Source organism: Nymphalis io, chromosome Z (assembly GCF_905147045.1).
Source record: "Nymphalis io chromosome Z, ilAglIoxx1.1, whole genome shotgun sequence".
In the NCBI taxonomy this organism is placed as follows: Eukaryota; Metazoa; Arthropoda; class Insecta; order Lepidoptera; family Nymphalidae; genus Nymphalis; species Nymphalis io.
In genome coordinates, this window is record NC_065918.1 from 7904452 (window position 1) to 7923382 (window position 18931).

Below are 18931 nucleotides of genomic sequence, written 5' to 3' on the forward strand. Positions count from 1 at the left end.
TTGCAAGTAATTTCATCAGGCGTCACGTGCATATCATAAATTCTAAATCATTATCAAATCTGAGGTATGTAAAAATACATTATGTAAAAAAAAATCTTTTAATACTAATTTCGTAATCTACTACAAAATAGTGTTTTAGTAGAGCTTATTGCGCAAGTAATTAAATATGCACAGATGGCGCTTATCTGAACAGTATTATTCCCAAAATAAACACTAACGTACAAAATAGTGTGGAGTTTAATTTTAGACAAGTGTGCGCGAAGCTCCTGACAGTCACACACGTCCGACTCTTTTTCAGGAATTTTCTTAAGGTAAATACATTGGTTACTTAATACCGATTTTTTTTCTTACTAATTACTACTATACTATTCTAGTCTAAATTCTAAGTCTAAAACAATAATTGGCTTTTGATTATAGAGTAACATAATACGACAGTAAAATCAAATCTCTATGTGAGGTGATTGCTGGATAATAACGAAGTCTAGTCGCTTCATAGTATTGGACAGGATATTAGTGAATCCGTAGCATTGAGAGAAAGTAGTCAGGATAGAAAAGAATCATATCTCTCTTATATCAGTATCTACCATATCGTTATTGTATTCTTAGAAAGATTGTATAAATTGTTTCCCTAATGTTTAAATATTATAAGAAATAATCATATAATGACATAATTTACATATGAATTCAAATTATGTTAAACATATTACCTTTATAAAGTACAAAATGTTGTCAAAACAAGCGTCAGTAAATCACGCTCAACGCTTTCACGTTTGCGGTGTGTAAAATATGTTTGACAATTTTCGTCAAGTGTATGCTGGGTAATTGATGCTCAAGCAACGATATGAATATTCAGGAAAAAAATTAATTCATTTGCTAGTTATAATTAAAGACGTGCTAATAACAGTAACGTGGGTTACTAGTGAATACAAAACTTAAGTGCATTTACAAGGCAACATTACCTGATGAAACACTTTTCTAACATCATTACTGACAATTAACCTTGTAGCTTGGAATAGTAGTAACTTTGCCACATGTTGTCAGCCGTATTACATGTACATCCAAATGATGAGTAGTTGACTACAGTTTGCCAGATTCGTTGACGTTTATGGTTACTGCTCCGCTTCTTAGAGTCGTAGCGTGAAGTTATATAGCCTAAAAAACTTATCAAGTAAACGGGTAACGGATTTCTCAAATCTGACTTATAGTTCCTACGAGCAGCACGTTGAAACATACAAACTCATCAGCTTTATTATATAAGTATAGAATTGTTTTAACATTATAGACAGAAAAAATGGCTTATAATTCTCCCGCAATATTTTAAATAAATATACCATTTTAATATTACCATTATACAAGTGGTGAATTAATTGAATTTAAATTTTGTGCATACATAAATATCACCAACTAAATTAAACGTAAAATATGCAATTATAAACTTCGTAACTAAATGAAACTACGCAAACCTAAGCAAACACGTTTTCAAGCTACCTTGTATAAATCACTGGTCTGTTTATTTTGGAATCCTTGTAATAATTTTAAATATCAAAGAAAAATTCAAATTTTACAAAAAAATGATTTATTTGAAGATTTTCCTTCAATTAATACCAGCAATTTAAAAAAGAAAATAAAATTTAAAAATTTACCTTTAAGATTTCGTATATTTAATGTTTGTTATAACTTGATTATGCAATTATGCGAGAGTTTTTAAAAACCTTTAAAAATAAATTTTAAGTTATAAATGTATAATATATAAATAAATATTAGATATATTGATTGTTCAGCATCTTTGTCGTGTACTTTCTGATTTAATCTTCATTAAAATCAGAAATTTTCCTTTTTTTAAATTACAATTCCACATTTTAATAATGTAAATAAATGTCATACGTATAAATAATATTTACTATGCATATTTATTAAACATAACATGAGTTGTACTAACTAAAAGTATTATTTTGTTAAAAATAACTTGTTTAATTTAATCGCATCCGATATTGGTGTTGTGATAATAGAGAGGAACGTGACTCTTGACATTTAAGCCAGAAATTGTTCGACGGTTCGGAGCTAAATTTATACGAGTAATACACATTTGTACGTTCAATTTTATGTTAGTGCTTAGTGACAAGCTTTCATAGAATGCAATTAAAATAACATGAATTGAAATTAACGAGAACTAAGTAAATATCTGTTCAGATATGAGATTTCTAATTGAATCAGAGAAATGCAGATAATTAACTAATGTGTGGTATACATTTTTTTTCTGGTTTATGAAATTACGCTATTTAAAATATTGAGTGAATAATATTACGTTTAAAATATTTTTGAAGATTCATCTATGAGTATGCAATAATGTAAATTAACTAAATTAATTGATTTACTTTGTTACAATAATATTTCAATGTCTTAACTTTTGTAATATAGAAAAAAATAGAATAAGCAAATAATTAATATAAATAATAATATCTTAAGATAGAAACAGACAGTATAATATTTTTGTTATTCCCTCAGATTAAAGATGACTTGTGTATACGAGGATTTCGATTCTACATTCGCTTCAGTATGCAGCGACGTGACACTATACTCCAATAAGCAAGGATTTTTCAAAGAACTTGTTGAGGAAATTGTATCTTTAGCAGAGGTCAATGGCTGGTTGAGCAAATTCGAAGAAATCGTGGACAAAGAAAAGGTCACCGCAGTATTAGAAAATCAAACAGTAAGTTACTACTATAACACTATTCATCCCGAGCACCATAGAAAAATAAGTTCGTTTATTTATTATCTTCTATCGTGTTCCGTTACCAGCTTTGTAACCCACTTTTTATTTCTAAATTCACAATGTATTTCCTTATGTGCAATAATTAAAAAAAAACTATAATAGCAATATTTAATGTAAACAAAAATTTTGCTTACAAATATTTTTACATTTGAGTAAAATGTAAAGTTTTCAATATAATAATTCAACATTAATATTTCAACAATATAAGATTTGCAGCTTTTATTGCTTTAAAGTAATGGTTAAAGCCCGGGTAAACGTCAATGAGTTTTCCTATACTTAATTTGTTCATATAATTCATCACTTGCCCAGCGGCGAAAGAAAGATCGTGAGGAAATATGCATATGCGGGATGGAATTATTTTATATGTGAATCCATAAAATGCTTGGTGGTTAGGCATTGCACAAGCCTGTCTGGGTAGGTATTACTCATCATAGTAGTTACATTGGCTAACTCGCCTTTCAAACTGGGACACAATAATTCTAATATTGTTATTTGTAAGTAGAATATAAGGTAAGTATCAAATTTCGATTTTCATTTTATTACAATTTTTAAATAATCGCTTGAAAAATACTTAAAACAAAAAATCATTATGTTTATTCGAAAAAAATATTTATTTTCAGCAAAAGTATGTCAGAGTGGTTATACAATTACATTTATATTGACTACACGTTCATTTGTATTATTATTCTTTTTTTATTTCAAAATCCATTTCATTATGTGGTCTCTTCTAAGAATCTAAAACCATTATGTTAATGTTTTTAGAGTATTTTTACATATTTTAATCATAGTCTTTAATGAGAATAGTACTCGAAAGCATAAACCACTAACTCATAAACGCTGCATGTTGCTTAGCTCCTCATATTTAAAACCTATTTAACTCTGGACCGATTTTGGCTACTAAGAAAGAGTGCTTTCCTAGGCACAAGAGTGTACACACTTCCAACTTCCAGACTCCAGGCTGCTACTAAGAATTTTCGACAGAAAAATCCAATAACTTTTTACTCGTCCCACCTGGGATTTGAACCCAGGATCGGGATCTGCCTTATATCTAGCTACTAAACTAACGAAGCAGTTAAATTTATATTATTGTATATACATATTTAAATATATTCATAAAAAGGTCACACGTCATCACTGTCATGAAATTTACTGGTGGTAGGGCTTTGTGCAAGCTCGTCTGGGTAGGTACCACCCACTCATCAGATATTCTACCGCAAAACAGCAGTTCTTGTTATTGTTGTGTTCCAGTTTGAAGGGTGAGTGAGCCAGTGTAATTACAGGCACAAGGGACATAAAATCTTAGTTCCCAAGGTTGGTGGCGCATTGGCTATGTAAGCGATGGTTGACATTTCTTACAATGCCATTGTCTAAGGGCGTTTGGTGACCACTTACCATCAGGTGGCCCATATGCTCGTCCGCCTTCCTATTCTATAAAAAAAACACATTTTTTCACGTGACAATGAATTCTATTTAGCAGATTTATCTAGGCCTGTGACTTATAAATTATGTAGCTGGCGAACAAAATTTCTATATGATTTGCTCATGGGGTAAGCATTATGAATAGTGATGATAATGCAATAAAAAACAAGGATCGCGTCTGCCCATATGGTAGCGTTGCTTTGTCAATTGATAGCGTTTGAATTTGTAAAAGGGAGTGACTTCATTATTCTAAAAAAGGAGGTATTAGCCTCAAAGCAGACATGAGCTAATTTAACCTTTTTTTTCGAATTTTTGGAGCGATTTACACACATTTACATACACACACACTCGCACACACTCATTTACACGAACACACACACACACACACATCTACACAAACATATCTGCACGTACACATATAAACAACATAAATATATCAAAACACACATACAACACCAAAAACATTATTAATGAAATAAAAATCTATTTTTATTGTTTATTTTTGTTCTTTTGTTGTTAGTTTCTAGAATCTTCATTTCTTTTTCTGGTTGTTGATTTGTACTGTATTTTGTTATAACATTACATTTTCTATCAATTTTTTTTTATTTAAGATTGTCTACCCTTTTTACTGTGTGAAATTTGTTAAATTGCTCTTTAAGTGAACCGTATGTTCTTTGAGTAATAATAAAGATCTTTAAACTGAATGCAGTAACCTAGAAGTTTTAATAACTGAGCTACGAGTAAATCAATTCTTATTGATCCGAAGTTTCATCGTTATCAATATGAAACAAGAACAAATCATTTATACCAAAATGTTCACCAGCTTTTTAGCCATAGAACTTTTTCAGAAGTTTATAGATATAATTTTCTTTTAATTTTATGTAAATAAATAGTAAAGAAAATAATATTTCATTATATATTAATGTAAAAATGCCCTTATACCGTTTATTTAAATTAAGCACATTGATCGTAATCGCAATCATGACTGACTTTTAAAGCGCTTAATTTATTTAAATTTATCTCTTGTTTGGCGACTAAAAACCCTCATGCGTTAACTTGAATTAATTGGAATTATTAAGTTTCCTGAACTTGGAAAGTGGTGTTTTTCAACCAAACTTTGAAGTCCGGTTATTGTTATTTTAATTACGAGTTAACATTTTCCAGGTAATGGATGCACTAAAGGAAGTTTTGTCAAGAATACAACCTATGTTTCGAGGTAAAGATGCTAGAACATCACATGAGAAGCGATTATTGGCCCAAACTGCTCTTAAGGAGGGAAACCTGATAAAGAGTTTAGCTCTTGCCAGCCAAGCGGTTCTCCGTGCACCAATGACCGGTAACCACATTTTATTGAAAAAGTGTAAATTTACTCAAAAAGGTATTTTAGATGTTTTAAACTTTAAAATATATAAAAAAAACTATTTTGATGAAATTTAAACTAGAAAAATACGATAGTATTATATTAACAAAATATATATATAAAAGGACGAAGGTTATGAGTTTATTAAATGCATAAGTCTTCTAACGAATCTTCCACCCTTTGAAACTAAAATGATGAACTTATGTAACAAGTTTGTCTAGCAAACTTATATAAAAAGTCGGATAGTAAATTCCTGAGATTTTAATGAAGTACAACCTCGTCTGGGTCGTACTTCATTCGATAGAGGAAGCAAAAATGTTTTAAGAAACATTATAAATATTTGTACAAAGGTAAATTACGTTACAACATAATAAGGTCCCAAAGCTTTGTTATAATACCTGCTAGCTGCACTTAGCAATTTCAGGTTGCATGCATGCAAAGTGCATATTTTATTCACATAATAAACATATAACCAAATGCATATCATTAACTAGATCTGATCCGAAAGCTATGTAGGAAAACAACGTTTAATAATTACAAACTAACTTAACATTAATAAAGCATTTACTCTTAGCAACTCTCACCTGGAGAAAATCTGTTAAGCCTTTTTATACTTCATTTTTAGTTAGGTTAACTTTTACAACAGCATATTAGTTAGAATTTGCCGTTTAGATGAAAATAATGATCATTACTCTATTCCAATAGGTTGCATGACGAAATTACTTCAATGAAATAGTCGTCTAATGCAATTTTTAAGAATTTTTGCTAGCAGACCAACAAAACACTGGTGTCATCTATTAAGAAAATTTTATATATTTTAAAATTTTGCACAATTATTGAAAACTAGTGCTAAATACAATCACGTGAAGAAAAATAATACCATTAAGTACTTAAGTTAAAAGAAAAAAACTAAAATATCGTCTAAAATATCATCGTAAACATAGAATTACTATTATTTTACTTCCTATTATTTTAGTTCATAGTGTTTTATGTGTCAACATGTTACATTTTTTATTTGCTTAATATATGCTGATATTGGAAAATTAACTAACATCGCCAAAACTATAACAAGTATGAAAACACTTTTTATGAGAGAACTGTAGGTATGCAAAATATTTATAAGTAAGTCAGGGTCGGCATATACTCTATAGGTAACTAAGAAAGTTTTTGTTTAAATCCACTTGAATATGTTTTAGTGTTTGTAGTAGTGTAATACGTACAGTGACTAAAGTAGAAATAAATTAGTTTGCGCTAGTTATCGTGGTAGACATGTGGTCCTCCCTAAATAAGTAGCGTTATAAGACTAATTATGTTTATTATTATTTTCTTGCTAAATAGTTCATAACAAATTATATGGATGACAGTGAAAAGATACTAGCTGAGGAAAAGAATGCTTAGAGGAAAGGAGAAATGTTTGTCGACATATATATATTCAGGATAGAGACGAAATCCAATATTTTGACGATTTATTTTATTCATCATGAATATGAAATGTCTGGAGTTGAAGAAACTCATGATTAAGAATTACGTTTTAAATGTATCTATAACATTAATTACCTATAGAAACAAAAATATATAACTATTTGGCTATTTATTTTTGCTGACGGTGCACTACTGCAAACGTGAAAACGACTTCCAGCTGATTTGACTATAGTTTAATTTAATTGTGCCAAATAAATCACTAAAACTTGTCGAATTAAATAAAGTATTCATTTTAAACGTATGTAAATAAATATTGCGTTTAAAAAGCTTTGCGGAATTCAAACAAGTTGATTCAGCAATATTACCAAATATTGAAATAAACCCGTGAAAAAATACGCGGAGCGTGTTGCTAGAAGCATTATATGTTAATGTACGGGCTAATATCGTTTGGCGAATGTGGGTATCTTATTGTTTAAAAAATGTCTCGGAATAAAATCCTTTTTTTATTTGCGCGAATTAAATTTATATTTTTAGAAGTCGACTCGAGGGAATAAACACCAGAAAGCGGGCAGCAGCGTCTCTCTGAGTACTATGACTAACTTACTGCGATCGCCATCCCGTCTGGCAAGCGTGGCGATTATGGCTCAGAGACGTGGTCGCTCACAATGGGCCTCATAAGAAGGCTCAAGGTCACTCAAAGGGCAATGGAGAGGGCTATGCTCGGAGTTTCTCTGCGAGATCGAATCAGAAATGATGAAATCCGCAGGCGAACCAAAGTAACCGACATAGCCCAAAGAATTGCTAAATTGAAGTGGCAGTGGGCGGGGCACATTGCTCGCAGAACGGACGGCCGCTGGGGCAGAAAGGTTCTCGAGTGGCGACCACGGACCGGAAGATGCGTGAGCAGGCCCCCTACAAGGTCATACAAAGATTCTCTGCCCATCCAAGGCGGAACGAGGTGGCCTTTGCTTCCGGTGTGGTATCGAGGACCACAAGTCTTCGACCTGCACTGGAAAGCTGCACTGTGCAGTATGTGCGGACGCTGGAAGACCCTCTGGGCACGTGATGAGCTCGGGAGAGTGTAACCCTCCCTTTACAAAAGGAAATTGATGGTATTAGGCACTCACACCATCACCAACGTCGGACGGCGCCAGGCCGAAGAGGAAGCACCCATGTCAACATGAGCGACAAACTCAGCTTCCTCCAGGCGAACGTCAACCACTGCACCGGGGCTCAGGACCTGCTACTGCAGTCCATGGCGGAGTGGCAAATCGACCTGGCTGTGGCCTGCGAGCCCTTTTTCGTCCCTCCCTTATCTCACTGGGCAGCAGGAGTGAGGACGGCACTGTGGCAGTCCTCACTCGGAGCGGTACGGGTCCTTCCCTCTCACTCATTGAGAGGGACTCGGGCTACGTAGTGACGGAATGGGGAGAGTACGTAGTAGTAGGAACGTACTTCTCCCCCAACCGAGGGCTGGCGGAGTTCGAGAGCTACCTCGGTTCCGTCAGAGTTGCGGTGTCCAGGCAGTCGCCGAAACCGATAGTGGTTCTCGCTGACTTCAACGCGAAATCACGTGCCTGGGGAAATCCTGCCACAAACCCGCGAGGGAGGGCTGTCCAGGTGTGGGCCCTACTATCCAGCCTGTCCCTACTTAACAAGGGGCAGGTGCACACCTGCGTGAGGCAGCAGGGAGGGTCCGTGGTGGACTTATCGTTCGCTACGCCTGTCACGGCGCGCAGAGTGAGAAATTGGAGAGTAGAGGAGAAGGTGGAGACTCTGTCGGATCATAGACACATCCGATTTGAGATCTCCACCTCTTGCAGTCTAGCGGAACCTCTGAGGGTGCCAACCACGCTCCCCAGGTGGTCCCTTGGCCAGCTGGATCGTGAGCTGGTCAGGGAAGCTGCTATCGTGCAGCGGTGGGGTTCCGCGGAAAGGAGGGTGCCAGTGTCGACGAGCTGGCGGACGGCATGCGCAGCGCTCTAAAGGAGGTGGACCATGCCGAGGACCCGGCACAGGCTACCGCGCCACCAGTTATACTGGTGATCGCCCGAAATAGTGGAGCTTCGGGCGACATGTAACCGGGCGCGGAGGGCTTACGTCGCAGGCACAACGGCCTCGACGTGGATTTGGAGGGACGGCTGTGGGCCACTTATCGCCAGCTGAAAAAGGAGCTGCAAGGGAAGAGCTTCTGGTGGGCCTGAACAGGGACCCATGGGGACGCCCGTACCGTGGTGTGCGAGGAAAGTTCCGCACACACGGCGCCCCTGCGACGGAAACGTTGCCACCACACGTTACGGAGCGAGAGATGGAGATGGCCCTCGATCGATTGAGGGCCAGAACCACAGCGCCGGGTCCGGACGGGGTTCCAGGGCGTGTTCTGCGTAACGCCCTGGAACATCTAGGCGGGATGATGATGATGATGATGATACTACCATTATGACCTAAAACTTACATAGTTTTATGAAAAACATTTAAAAAAATGATTTAAACATATCATAGTAAAACTGTGGAATAACAAAAACTACCAATTACATTATTAAGTAGACAGTTACGGAAAATACAATTTAATGAAAAATTCTAGACTTACATGCTTAATGAGAGGTAACTGACTGGTTGCCTTAGAGTGAGGATTATAAGCTTTAATAACTGAACTGTATATAGTCTAGCTAACAAGGTGAAAGTCGCGAATATGGTATCTACAAAAGCGTAACGCTTAATTGGAAGGGTCTATTTTTTATTCTATTACATTCAAAAAATACTTAGTATCATGATAATCCTAATTTTCGTCCAGATGACGTATTCGTTTCAGATAATAATAATAATATTATTTTGGTATTATTATTTCCGTCATTGGTAACAGGGCCGGTTATTTTTTTCCCAAGGCTTTGAGAAAATGGGACATTCTTATTACCATTCCACGACGTCGTGATTTGGACATGATTTACGCAGTAGTTAGTTACAAATTGAATTTGTATGAATTTATGTTACTTTAATAACTCAATGCAAATAATTCTCATATAAATCAATTATTCATTTCCTTGATTGTTAATGGTACAGAATAAATTTAGATATATTCTAAAAATGTATCCAATAATTCTGGTAAATTATATTATCAGTCATTGCATTTTTACAAATTATATATATAAATTTATATATCTGTATCACGGCGAGTGCTCTGAGGAATTGTTCTCTCTAATTCCTGCTTCCCCCTTCCTTCTTAAGTCCACGCGAGCTGGTTCTCGATGTCACCGCCTAACTGTGACATCAATTCCATCGCGCACAAAGAAATTTGGCAACTCCTTTCTTTGTCGCACTACCAAAGAATGGAATTCCTTACCAGCTCACGTGTTCCCCTCCTCTTACAACCCGGGTTCCTTCAAACGAGGCGTGAAGAGGCATCTTGCGGGCCGGCAAGGCGGGGACGGCTAGTACAGAACATTCTTCCCGACTGTACTGGCCGTCGTCGCGTTTGGACTCTACTACCACTTACCATCAGGTGGAGTAGAGTCATTTGCCATCCCGGGGCATATAAAAAAAAAAATTAAAATATTAATTCATTCTTGATTAATTACATTCATAGAATTTTAACTAAAAATAAATAAATGACCGGTCAATGTTTTGTTTTTTATTATATTTTTATATTAATTAGAAACAAAATCTATTATTTCGTAGAAAGAACAATCAGGTTCGATCGGTCAATTCCGATTTGTTTTCTTGCAATTTAATTATAACTAAGCTCATTGTAAAAACTATATAAGATACGTTATTTCAGTATCGGCAACGATATTACGTAAAATTCCAATGACTTATTAATATAATATTTATAAATTTATTTACTTATCACTTTAAAAATATATTAATTTTAAAAATATTTCTCTCTAAATCTAAGTGAAACGATAGCAACTAATATATTATAAGTACATTATAAGATACATTACGTTGTCGGTTAAATCTAGTGTTAACTGCGTAACACTCGATACCGTCTTCACCTTCATTTATAAGAGCTCAAATATAACTTAATTAATTTATGCTCTGTTATCCTCAATCACTGATCAATAGAATAGCTTAGGATAACACAATAGGTAGAATGACTAATCAACTACAAACGGTAATTAGCTTATATAAAGCCAATGAGGTACTAATTTTGTTTGTTCATCTTGCAATCGCCATGACTCAATAGGTGGTTGTATTCGCTCGCGGTTAATTTTAGTCACGGAGACGAAGGCTACTTCTTATTTCGATCAAACATTAACAATGTGTTCGTGCTTTAATGTTGAGTTGCATATTTTCAAAATGAGTTCTAATAAATTTATTACCAACTATATCCAATTACTTTATTTTCTTTCTTTCATTCTTTTTGCGAAATAATTGCTTAAAATTATTTAACAATCTTAATTATGCAAATGTCGATTAATTCTCGTATTCGTTTATAGGATAGGATATTTTAAATTAATAATTATCAAAAGCCTCAATATAGTAATAATAATTCACCCTCCTTTGCTTTTCAATACAATTGTTGTTAACTATTATATTGTTTATTTAATTTCACAACAAACTTTTCACACTAATTTTCGTTTCTTTTCAATTTTCTATATTCTTATATTATATTTACAACTTAGTTTAAAATATAATATAAATTTAGTATGTTTAAAATAACATACTAAAAAAACTTTTTTGGCGTGCGTGTTACGTGTCAGTATTTTTAACACAAATATTTTAACTTTAATGCAGATAGACAGATACGAAAATGGTATATTTAAAATGTCCATGGTTTTGTTACGTACAATTCGTAATCGTTTTTTCCCAGTTTAATTAAAATAAATTAAAACCTAACTATATTTGATACATCCGTATTTGATTCTTCTATAAGTGTGTATGTCACTGAACTCCGCCTAAACGGCTGCACCGATTTTGATAATTTTTTTGTGTTCAGTGAGGGTTCCTACTGACCAACCTAAAATCGTGTCTGGGTACGGGCCATGGGGTTCCCAATTTAGCAGGGCTAATTCCTCCCCGGCAATCTTGCTGTGTCATGTAGTTTGGCCCGGCGAGCCAGGGTCAAATTGATCCAGTGGGTGTCCTCCGTATCTGGTGTTTCTGTCCTGTGTTTTTATAAAAAATATTATACATAAAAATAATGTGTAAATGGGTGCGGGCGTATTGCATGCTAGTATTTTTAACACATACAACAAAAATACAACACCTATATCTGAACCTTGATACTAGTAAATATTAAATTATGTTATATAATTGATGTTTAAATTATAAAATGATAGGATAATAATTTTTTTTTTTAAGTTTGTCATTTAAGATTTAATATAATATGTAAATATTATTTTTTATTGTTTCAGGAGCCGATGAAGTCATAGACAATGGAATATCTTTAGCTCTTGCACTCTGGCTTCGTTCCGATATACTTCTTAATTTAAAAAGACCCGCTGCCGCCTTGGAAGATTTAAAATTAGCGCTCAAAGAAAGACTGCCCGTTCGAATGAGAGCCGAATATTATTGGAGGATGGGTCATTGTTACAAAGGTAATTACATCGAAGTCTTTTAAAGATTCGATATTTTTGCATCGCCTTAAATAGTCTAAAAAAATAGTTATTTATTTATACAAATAATGAATATGAATATTCATTATTTTAAACGAATAACAGAATTAATTGATTTTATATGTTTTTGTATTTATTTTCCAATTAAGGTTTAATTACGATCTCATATAAGGGTGTATAAATTCTTATTACGAAAATTTCATATATTTCGCTTAACAAACAGTTTGAATATCTTTAAAAGGTTCTTATAACTTAATATTATATTATCGACAAAACTTATAAAAATTACTGCGGTATGTATTAATTCAAGGTAATTTTATTACAATATGCACGGCTTCGCCTTTGTTCAACTTAATAAAATAATATAAATGCGCTTGCAGCGAAATTCGTTTGTTTTAAATCCCAAAAACGTTCCAAACTTTATTTATTTCTCTTGTTATGTTAAAAATAATATAACTTAGAATTAATCCATTCACAACGTAATTTTATAAAGTTAAATATTTAAAGTAGAATTTCAACACATTCCTTTATAGCTCTACATTGTGAAATGTAACTGTAGGCTAGGCGTTGAGAAACAGTCAGTAGAAACATTGATTTTTATAATACTAATGTAGATAACATGGTTTTTTTATACTTAATATTCACAGTGAGGACATATTGATTTATTTAATTTCGATTCATGTTATTATGAAATAATTATGTACTATGTTTAAATTTAATATAATTTTAGTATTAAATTAATAAGCATCAAGCTTACTAATAATTTTCTAACTATGCTTTATATAATGCCGTTGATCTGTTTCTGCTTTTAAAACTTTCTATTCTTAGGGTATGATTAAGTTTATTTTTATGTTTAGGTAGACGGAAGATCAAATGGATCACAAGATGTTAAGTGGTCACCACCGCCATGGCGATGTAAGAAATTTTAGCCATTCCTTACATCACCACTACGCCATCATCCTTGGGATTGAAGATGTTATGTCCCTAGTGCCTTTAGTTACACTGGCTCACTCTTCATAAGTATAGCTAAACAGAAAATCGATAGAATATCTGATGAGTGGGTGGTATCTACCCAGACTTGTTTACACAATATCATTTGAAGATAAAGGATTAGACATTCATTTTTAAAATCTTTATCAAATAGCTTAAGGTGTTTTGTTTTATGAGGTATTTCAACATATAAAATAAAACTAAATTTTACATAACTACTTAAAACTAAAATAATGCTGATTTAATCTTTATTATATGAATTTCTTTTAATTCCATTTAAATTTAAATGATAATAAAAAATATTTATCATTTAAGATACTGGAGAACCAACTCGAGCCAAGGTATCCTACGAATTAGCTGGAAGGCTCCTGGGAAACAATGAACAAGCTAAAATTCAACTAGCTAAAGATATTGATGCTCTTGATTATTCAGACAAACCTAAACATCCTCCTGATAGGTCAGGTACTACGACGTGCTTTGATGCTTTTATGTTATTTCTATGAAGACATCTACCTATTTAAAGAATCTGAAGCAACATTTTACCTAATACTCGTTAATAATTTTGATGATCTTATTTGTAAAGTTTAAGCAACTTAAGTTTTATCTATAATTTTTAATATTTTGAACCACAGAGTAAATACATTTTTGGTAACGTCTCGTTACTAGAAATATTATTAGTGCATCTCCTTTTATAAATAGGTAAACGCATATTATTTAACTATTTGACAATTAACTTGCCTTATGGTTTTGTATAATATTATTTCATATAATTATAAAAAAAACAATATGCGATATAAGTCATGATGATAATAATAAGGTAGAAAAAATAAACAAACACGTATTCTTCATTTCAGATGTATCAGTAACGGGTGGTGCAAAGCAAAATATACCAGCCTTGTCTAAATTGTTGAAAATTGTAGAAGAAGAAGAAAAGGCATGTACAAAGTAAAATATTTTCTCGGTTTACGACCATTAAAAGCGAGACATTTTTAAGCAGGCGAGGATTTAATACAATCTCAGAAACGTTTTTAGCCTGCTTCTTTAATAATAGGATACGTGATGGGAGCACCACTTTTTTTTCAACTTCATACAATAACAATTATTATTATTTTATCGCCTGCTATATTTTCGCGAGCAATTCACTTTAAGAAAAACTTATTGCTATGTTTTAAAGTGTATTTTTATATTTGTGTGTAACCAAATTATTGAGGAATATTCAAAAATGCAGGGCCGCTTCGCAATTGCTGATGCAAAAATTAAAACTGGCGATATTCTATTAGTGGACAATCCATATGCCGCTTGTCTTCTATCAGATTTTTATGGTTCTCATTGCCTTCATTGTTTTAGACGGTAAGTTTATTTTTTTTTTATTTATATTTTAAGTTTTTTTATTACATACAAATTTTAATTATTAATAAACATCGTCAAAAATGTTTGAAAGAAGTATACGAACTACCAAGTACTATTACGTTTACATTAAAATTAAGCGTATATTATTTATTAACATCGAGACATACTTATATATAAACTTAAAATAATAATAACAGAACAACAAAAGATCCTACGTTTTATGTATATTTTTTTTAGATTAGACGACAATACAGAAAGTGCTGCAGTTTGGTGCCCAAACTGCTCTGGAGTGGCATTTTGTTCAGACAAATGTCGCGATGCAGCTGTCTCTACCTACCATTCATATGAATGTCAATTTTTAACACTTTTCATAGGTATATGAAAAATTTATAACATTTACGGTTTTTCACAAATACAAAAATTACCATTAGGTACTTAACATAATTTCATTTTCGCTCACTTTTTCACTTCTAGGTTCAGGAATGTCAGTACTCAGCCATATTGCACTCCGCATGATAACACAAGCTGGTCTAGACACGAGTCAACAAATTCACTCCAAGTATTTGGGCGAAGTGAAATCCGTTGAAAGTATTGTCTTAAACGATATCGAAGGAGTCAATAAAAAAAATAAAATTAAAAGCAGAAAGGAACGTTTACATCGTACAAAGAAAGGCTTAAAAGGCTTTGAAGACAAAAATTCAAATAACGAAGAAATTGAATCGAAAATTGAGGACAAAACGACCTATCACGAAAAATTAGAAATGACAGCTGCACAAATTTACTCACTGTGCTCGCATTCAAGCCAGAGAAAGGGAACAGATTATCTGAAGAGGATAATCATGGGGCTATTCCTTACCGAGTGTTTGAAAAGAAGCGGGTTTTTCAAAGACTGTACAAAGGATAATTTACAAAAAGGTAGTGTAAAATGTTATCAGGAATCTGATATATATAAAATTGTTGGGTGTGACGAACATATAGACCACCAGATGGTAAGTGGGCACCAACGCTCATAGACATTGGAATTGTAAGAAATGTTAACCATCGCCTACATCGCCAATGCGCCACCAATCTTGGGAACTAAGATTGTAAGTTAAGACATAACAATGTCCCTTGTGCCTGTAATTACACTAGCTCACTCATCCTACAAACCGGAACACAACAATACCAAGTACTGCTATTTTGCGATAGAATACTTGATGAGTAGGTGGTACCTACCCAGAAGAGTTTGCACAAAGCCCTACCACCAGTATAGCAATGATACAAATATATACAATAAATATATTTATAAAAATCATAAGTTTCTTACTGCCATTGTTGTTAAAAATCATCTACATATTCTGATTTAAAGTAGTTAGTAGTTAAAGTACAGTTAGTTAAAGTAGTAAATTTAATATTAGATCGGTCGTTTTAATGTTATTTTATGACGTTAATTCCTAAGTGGTAATACGTTAAGGCTGTGAACATTAAATGTTCCAGTAGTTGAAACCAGTATTTTCGCGCTCCATAACTTAAAAAGTTAAGCGCTATAATACTTCTGTATCTAACGTACAAAGATGTAATTATGCTACATTCCGTATTATACGAATATTATGTCAACATCGTTAAAGAAAGTGCGAGTGGCGGTTTTTCGCCGACCTTGTCAAAATATAACAGGTTTACCAAAGCTTTTAATACAGCGCTTGTAGCCACTTCAACCTTTAAAAATGGAAAAGTATTCAAGATTTGACAATTTAATATTAATCTTTATTTCTTATTTTTTTCATAATAAAACAGCATAATTTTTATTGACAATTGTTAATCGGCTGCGGAAAGAAAATTTCCTTAGCAACACACTCATATTTGTAAAAAAACATAGTAATTAAAAGATAATTATCATATCAAAGTACAATCAGCTTGACAAAGGAATATATTAATGAATTAATAGATACTCTTATATTAAACCCATATATAATTTTGATGAAATTAGTATAAAGGACTTTATAATAATTTAATAAGCCGAGATGGCCTAGTGGTTAGAACGCGTGAATCTTAACCGATGATCGTGGGTTCGCACCCGGGCAAGCACCACTGAATTTTCATGTGCTTAATTGGGTTTATAATTCATTTCGTGCTTGACGGTGAAGGAAAACATCGTGAAGGAAACCAGCATGTGTCTAAGTTCATTGAAATTATGCCACATGTGTATTCTACCAACCCGCGTTGGAGCAGGGTGGTGGAATAAGCTCCAAACCTTCTCCTCAAAAGGGAAAGGGGTCTTTAGCCCAGCAGTGGGACATTAACAGGCCGTTACTGTACTGCACTGTACAGTAATATTCAATTTTCATAAATGAATATAGTTGTTATTATGATATTTATTTCAGCCGAAAAAGTCATCTGCGAATTGATCGTTCGCAATTTGCAATTACTTCAGTTTAATGCTCACGAGATTTACGAAACCGTCCATGGCCAACACTTGTTTAACGGCTCTAAACCTATTTACATTGCAGTCGGTATATATCCAACAGGAGCGTTATTTAATCATGAATGTTATCCCGCTGTAGCTCGGTAAGGATTTTAAAATTGAACATTATATTCAAAATTATATCATAACTTATTATAGTTACGATTAAATCCACAAAGATTTCCATGAATTATTTGATCATGTCTGCCTCTCAGGTTGTTGGTCAAAATCTTCCTGAACAATATGAAGGAATTCCTAAGGTAGACAGGGTTACACTTTATAGAGATTCGTAGTTATAAAAAATAAAACACTACTAAGTCATTAATTGTTCATAGTCTTAATATTCAAACGAAAAAAGTAGGTAGACGTTATGCTTATTGATTTTGATTGCTGTACAACATTTGAAAAATGATAATCACTCCTAGCGACTGCTTATAAATATTGTGTATTTCTAATTGGATATATATGGCAAACCTACTATTTTTTCAAAAAAAAAAACTTAATTTATTCTTTCTTTACAATTAGATATTTTGATCAACAAAGAATAGTACTACGTGCGATACGCCCACTGCAACCTGGTGAAGTTGTTTCTGAAAATTATGGACCTCATTTTTTGATGCGTAATCTTAAAGAACGACAGAGAATGTTAGCTTGTAGATATTGGTTCCGATGCGATTGCGTTGCTTGCAAAGAAAACTGGCCAACCCTAAAGCAAATGAAAGCGGAATCGTCTTTATACCTCAGGTAAAATTAATTAAAGTCAATTTTATCCTATCACATGACGATTCAATACCTTTGAATCGTCATGTGAAACCCTATATGAATATAATATATAATATACCCAATATATAATATATATATATATATATATAATTCAAATAATATTTATATATTAATATATATATAATTCAAAGGTACCCACCCTATATAATATATAATATACCCTACACGAATAAAGTTTTTTTATGTTTTATGAGTTTAATTATGATTGTCTTCAATTGTCATTACTATAAAAATAATTGTATATTGATAACAAAATAAAAAGTTTCAATCCTCTATCATTCGATACATATTCTAGATGCCCTAATGGAAGCTGTACTGGAAAATTCAAATGGACTAAAAATCCACCAAACAGATGTTACAAATGTGCCATAGCTATAAATAAAGATTTAATAAAAACATACGCAGAAGATATTGATAAATTCCTATCTCAATACCAGGTAACAGGTTTTATTTTCAGTTTCTTTTCCTTACAATACCTCCGTGTCAGTTTGTGATTAGTCATAACTCATAATATTTGTTAATAGAAAGGAGCGTCGCTTATGGACGAAGAGATGCCTGATGAAGCTATAAAAATAATGTCAGAAGCCGTTGATGATTTCTACAATGTCGCACGGCCTCCCCATTGGGAAACTCACATTGCGCAAGAATCGCTTAGGTCATGTTTTGCGATTTCGGGAAACATTCACACCGTACAAAATGAACCAGAACAAAAATAAATAATTTGTTGTTTTCAATTTCAAGCAGCCCATTCAAAAAAAAACTTTACACACTCTTTTTTAAACTAAATGCATTTTTATAATAAAATGTCTGTTAAATATTTGCACTCATTGTATGTTTTA

The 18931-nt window shown here is 33.1% G+C and overlaps 1 protein-coding gene across 1 annotated transcript; it reads left to right on the forward strand.

The window, feature by feature from the left end:
* Nucleotides 1-257: 257 nt before the first annotated feature.
* LOC126780720 (SET and MYND domain-containing protein 4) lies at nucleotides 258-18910 on the forward strand. The gene is made up of 13 exons (XM_050505377.1): nucleotides 258-311; nucleotides 2506-2710; nucleotides 5357-5528; nucleotides 12329-12511; nucleotides 13835-13981; nucleotides 14374-14453; nucleotides 14748-14869; nucleotides 15107-15243; nucleotides 15344-15784; nucleotides 17230-17413; nucleotides 17835-18053; nucleotides 18388-18529; nucleotides 18617-18910. Exons 2-13 carry the CDS (start codon nucleotides 2513-2515, stop codon nucleotides 18806-18808), a joined length of 2217 nt encoding a protein of 738 aa, XP_050361334.1. The 5' UTR covers nucleotides 258-311; nucleotides 2506-2512; the 3' UTR covers nucleotides 18809-18910.
* The last annotated feature ends 21 nt before the right edge of the window (nucleotides 18911-18931 follow it).